The 6,047-nt window shown below is 45.7% G+C and overlaps 1 protein-coding gene across 1 annotated transcript in view; it reads left to right on the top strand.

Annotated features, from left to right (window-relative positions):
- Nucleotides 1-1,837: 1,837 nt before the first annotated feature.
- XPO5 (exportin 5) overlaps nt 1,838-6,047 on the top strand; it is a gene marked incomplete at its 5' end in the record, with an annotated part of 51,995 nt that continues 47,785 nt past the window's right edge. The window contains 4 exon segments of the mRNA XM_081093641.1: nt 1,838-1,942; nt 3,448-3,569; nt 4,268-4,340; nt 5,680-5,817. Coding sequence (XP_080949767.1) covers nt 1,838-1,942; nt 3,448-3,569; nt 4,268-4,340; nt 5,680-5,817 — 438 coding nt within the window.

The following is a 6,047-nucleotide window of genomic DNA, read 5'->3' as shown; positions in this document are numbered from 1 at the left end:
AACACAGGTTCTACGGTTGAGTAAGCACTCAACTGTATTCTTTTTTAAAAAGTGTCAACAAGTAACATTCACCTTGAAAAAAGTGACATGCAGCTACAAACTGCGAGATCAGTGGAAAGAAAACAGCGACCTTATAAAATCAGAGTGTCTGAGGCATTCATTCCTTACCCATTCCACGTACCCCAAACGGGCAGGATGTGGTGCCCTGCACATTTATAAGTGAAAGCCGTACCAGGCCACGAACCACTTTGCCTGGAAGTGCCTTTTGCGAAGCGCTGGAACCGATGCCAGAACAGAAACAGCAAATGCCTTTTCTCTCTCACAAAGGAAACCCCAGGCGGGCAGGACAGCAGATGTGCGCGCCGCGTTAGACCCAAACCCCCGAAGCGGAGCTGACGTCCAGCGAACATACCACTGGCCATGCAAACACAAACACGGGCGCGCGGACTTTTCACAGATCACGAAGCTGCTGGCGTTTATAAACAGTTCGCGCACGTCGCTGGAGAAAGCAAGAGCTTTTCAAAGATGGAACATGAAACGTACTCGCGGCCAAAACCCTCTTTTCAGAACAAGGGTTAGACTACCGTGAAGTCACATAGCGCTTCGGGTGATCAAAGCGGCACAAAGTCGCCACTGCAATGTTTAAATACCCCGACTTGCCCTAACCGGTTTGGCTCAGTGGATAGAGCGTAGGCCTGCGGAATGAAAGGTCCCAAGTTCGATTCCGGCCAAGGGCATGTACCTTGGTTGCGGGCACATCCCCAGTAGGAGGCGTGCAGGAGGCAGCTGATCGATGTTTCTCTCCCATCGATGTTTCTAACTCTCTATCCCTCTCCCTTCCTCTCTGTAAAAAAATCAATAAAATATATTTAAAAAAAAAAGTCTTAACATCTCTTTAAAATAAATAAATAAATAAATACCCCGACTTATCCCAATCTGTTCAACACAAGTCTGGTGCCCATCAGGTGACAGTACATCCGAGGCGGGTAAGCACAAGCGAAGAGGGAGGGCTAAGAGCTATGGAGACAAAGTCCCCCCCACCGCCGCCCCCCCTCCCCACACACACACACACACACACACACACGCACACGCACACACGCACACGCACACGCACACCCTCTCACAGAATACCAGGCCCGTATCTCTCCGTACGCATTTCTATTTCATGTCATTTTGGCCCGATGCTGCCACCAGCCACTGCTACATCATGAACCAGTACCCAAAGCAACACAAAAAGCTTGTTAGCAGTGATCCCGAAAGTTTCCGAATTCTCTTACCAATGTGGCAAACGCCCGGCGAAACTGTCAACGGTGGACGCCGAAAATGCCGGGCTCGGCGTCTAGAGGAAGATGAAGGGGTCCTGGATATCTGTCCCCTTCCCCAGAGCCGGTCAGTCAGTGTCGAGAGGTTGATCCCCGTCAGGACCAAGAGTCGCAGAGGGCCGTTGTCGGGGCAGCGGCCCGCACAGCCGCGAGGGTTCCGGCAACACCGACCAACCCCACAGCTGGCCCCGCTAACCAAGATCGGACCGCGCGCCCGCGGCGAAGGGCGTTGTCGCGCCTGCGCACCGCAGCTCTTCCGTCCCCTACCCCGCCCACCGCGGGGCAACCGTCACAAGGGAGCCGCCACTTCCGCCCGCGCGTGCGCAGTGGAGGGTCGGGCGCGTGTGCAGCGGCGGTTCTTTCCCCGCCGGAGCGTCAGCTACTCCTCCTGCTGTCCCCCCTCCCTCCCCAGCCCTCCGCGGCCCGGTACTAGCGTGTGGTCCCGGCCAGGGAGCTGTCTATACCTCGCGCTCCCGGCCAGCCACCGTGCGCTCTCGCGGCGCGTGGCAGTAGCCATGGCGATGGATCAAGTGAACGCGCTGTGCGAGCAGCTGGTGAAAGCGGTGACGGTCATGATGGACCCCAGCTCCACCCAGCGCTATCGGCTGGAAGCCCTCAAGGTAGCTGGGGTCTGGCGCCCCGGGCCTGCCCCGAGACCCCCCCTGAGCTCATAACCCTGCTTGTCTCCTGCTCACGTGGCCCTTGGACCTCCCTCCCCAACCCGGAGGGACCTTCCCTCGCCGCCCTCCGCGCCTCTTCCCATTCCCAGCCTACTCTGCTCGCCGCGCCTGCCCTTTTCCCGGGACGCCCTGGCCACTCGCTGCTTTTGGCGGTCTTTTCTCACCACCGCTTCCCACTGCCCTCTCCTCCCCCGATCCCCGCTTCTGTTCACTGATGTTCGCACCACGACCCTGACCCTTCCCACAGCTGGCTGCACTTACTCCCCCCAGCCCCTCACCTCCTCGCCTTCCCCTGGCGCACGTGTCCATCCGGTACTCATCGCCAGCTACCTACCTTCTTTATGGTCTCCCCGCTAGCCCTCTCCCGACCCGCCCTAAATAGGCTCCAGCCCCCATAGTGCCCCTTTACTTAAAACGTTAGACCCCTTTCTACCCTCTTGTGTGTCTTGGGTATTTTGGGCTAATTCTCACACGTCCTCATGCTTCTTATTGCGTGACATTCTTAGGCTGTTTTGCGCGATGATGAACTTCCACCACTTACTTTGCATTTTAAAATACAAGGGCGCTTTGATTTCCTGAAAGTAGTTTTCTTGAGTCCCCGGCTGTGCTACTGGGACTGACTTGTGATGCTCATACAAGTGGGGATGCTCATGCAATTTGGGCATATTCCCGCATCGGGCAGTGTATGTGGGCTATGAGAAGTGAAATAACCAGTAGGAAAAATGGTTTACATAGTTTAAGTGATGCACAGTGAGCATCATTTAGAGGAAACTTGACAATATCGTAGATGTATGCCACAGAATTTGGAATCAAACAGTTGGGTTGTATTTGTTTTTACTATGAAATATTAAAAATAGATACAAAAGTAGAGAGAATACTGCAGTTGTTTTGTGTATACCTATTGCATAAACTCAGCTGTTATAAAGATGTTACGTTTGCTTTATTCCCACTCCTCCACCAAAAGTTTTTAAAATATATCTTAGAAATTGTTGTTTCACCCCCATTTGCTTCAGGGGTGTATCTCTAACATAATTTTTTAAAAATATTTTTTTATTGATTTCAGAGAGGGAGAGAGAGAGAGAAACATCAATGATGAGAGAGAATCATTAATTGGCTGCCTCCTGAACGCCCCTCACTGGCGATTGAGCCCACAACCCCCTGCATGTGCCCTGACTTCCTGGTCGATGCTCAACCACTGAGCTGCACTGGTTGGGCATAACATAATTTTTTAGTCTTTTAGGTCAGATTTTTTTTTCAACATTAGTCGGATATTGCATGGGATATCTGGAACTATGAAAGTGAAAGGAATGTTTATCAGTCTTTACTCATCATAATTGATTTATACTTTCTATCTTTAAAATGTAGCTCAGGTTTGAGTTAAGATGATGCTTTTTTTAGTCCCTACTCCTGGCTCCTAAGGGAAATGTTAACTTTTCTTCTTTCAGTTTTGTGAAGAGTTTAAAGAAAAGTGCCCTGTTTGTGTCCCCTGTGGCTTGAGGTTGGCTGAGAAAACACAAATTGCCATCGTCAGACATTTTGGCCTTCAGATCCTGGAACACGTTGTTAAGTAAGGAGCTTTTGGATGTTACCACTGAAGCCCATGAGAGAGCTAATCTTTATTTCTTACATAACTCATAGAGATGCTCTTTAGGTGAGCAGAAAAGAACAGTCCCCTAGAAGAAAGGATTGGTCCCCTAGGGGTTATCACAATCTCATGCTGTTCTCATTCAGGACTTAACCTTTCTCTTCTTCAGTTTCTTTGTCCATGAAAAGTGCATAGTACATACTAAGCATTCTATAAATATTAACTGAGTTATTCAGCCAGCATTTAATGAGTTCCTATTATATGGCAGCAGACCTCAAAGTTTTTTTAGAAAAGACTTTGTAAATCATCACAGAAATGGAATTAGTGATGTCTAAATTGTATTTTCCAAAAAACAACTGTATTGTTGAAGATGTCCCAGGTAAATACATTTGCTTTTGTCTGTCAGGAAAATCAAGGCGAAAGCTGATCTGTGCACAAATCCTCTGGTTTCCAATTAATAGATCATTGCCTGTATAAAACTCTTTCCCAAGAATTTTTCTGTTGTTATTATTTTGGTTAAGTGTAGATTGTTTTGTCTGTTCTTTGAAGCAAATTAATCAAAAGCATAATTTCTTAGTGAAATTGCCAACATAATCTAACACAAGAATCAAAGCTAGTCTCATAAAGAGAAGACTTTTAATGTTGACTGTTCTGTTGACTTTATAAATTTTGGTGGCCAGGTTTCGGTGGAACAGCATGTCTCGATTGGAGAAGGTCTATCTGAAGAACAGTGTCATGGAGCTGATTGAAAATGTAAGGAATGGTTGATTGGAAGACTTGTGTTTCTAAGGTAGTTTAGACAGAGTGACTTCTTCATATAGCATTTGTGTAAAAACTCAATGGTTCCTCATATGTTAGCATGCTTTGTATGATATTAAATGTTACATTCAAGGTAAAAAGAACCATCATCACAACAAATCATAATTCATCACAAATGTACTGTATGATAGTAATAGTAAAAATATGCAGAATGAATTTGTTCCAGGAGTTAGAATATGACTTTAAACATGTTTAAGATCCACAACCTTTTTTCTTTTTTTTTACAAAGGTCATAAAAAGTGGAATCTCTACCTCTGTTCATCCCCAAAGCCTGGTGCCTTTAATAGGAAAAAAAATTCCCTTCAAAACTATTAATTAACTTAGCATTTGTATTTTTGCTAGTTGTGGGAAAACTTGGTAAAACAACAAATAGCCCTAGCTGGTTTGGCTCAGTGGATAGAGCGTCAGCCTGTGGACTGAAGGGTCTATGGTTCAATTCCAGTCAAGGGCACATGCCCAGGTTGCAGTAGGGGACGTGAAGGAAGCAGCCGATCAAGGATTCTCCTCATCGTTTATGTTTCCATCTCTCCCTCTCCCTTCCTCTCTGAAATCAATAAAATATATATATATATATATATATATATATATATATATATATATATATACACACACACACACACACACACATATATATATATATACACACATATATATATACATATATATATATGTACATATATATATAAAATAAACAAAAAAACCCAGATGTGTGAGAGAGGAGCATTGAGTGGTTGCCTCTGCACATGCCCTGGCTGGGAATCAAACCCACACGCTTTCGGTGTTGGGAATGACACTACAACCAACTGAGTCCCACCAGCCAGGGCATCATTAATCTTGATATCAAACAAAGGAGAGTCCCAGTAGCAGTCTTTCTATTTCCTAATACTAGAACTATTGCTAAAATATTTCGGGCGCCTCCTAACTCTCCAGATTTCAGCCCCTCAATGTACTTATTTCATATTCTTCACCCTGGCTTTCTTACAAAACGGAACAATCAATATGAGATTCTCTTCAGTTCCTAAAGGAGAACAATGATGTCTTCCTTACTCTGTGTGACAGCCATTTTATAAGCTAGTGCAACCCTCACTTAAGCTTTAAGTGGGGAGAGTAATTAGCAAGAACGCAGGACAAGTGACTCAGACATGGAAAACAGGTTGGTTTATTCTGTTTAGTTTAAAAGCAGGCCTCTTGATGAGTTTCCCCACTTTTATGGCCCAGTTTTTCCCTTGAATTCAATCTTGCAGACCTCTTAATAACTCTTGTTCTTTTTCAGGGAACACTGAACATCTTAGAAGAGGAGAACCATATTAAAGACGTTCTGTCTCGAATTGTAGTAGAAATGATTAAGCGGGAGTGGCCACAGCACTGGCCTGACATGCTAATAGAATTGGACACTCTTTCCAAACAAGGGGTATGAAATACAGCTGTACCTTTTTCTTTTTTTTGTTGTTGTTCTTCAGAGGTTTATTTTTATTTTTATTGATTGCTTTGAGAGAGAGAGAGAAACATTGGTTTGTTGTTCCACTTATTTATGCATTCATTGGTTGCTGCTTGTATGTGCCCTGAGTGGGGATTGAACCCACAACCTTGGCTTATTGGGACGATGCTCTAACCAACTGAGCTACCCAGTCAGGGCAGGGC

Source organism: Myotis nattereri, assembly GCF_964212035.1.
Source record: "Myotis nattereri genome assembly, chromosome: 6".
In the NCBI taxonomy this organism is placed as follows: Eukaryota; Metazoa; Chordata; class Mammalia; order Chiroptera; family Vespertilionidae; genus Myotis; species Myotis nattereri.
Note: the sequence above shows the minus strand (reverse complement) of the source record. Positions and strands in the feature narration are given on the sequence as shown.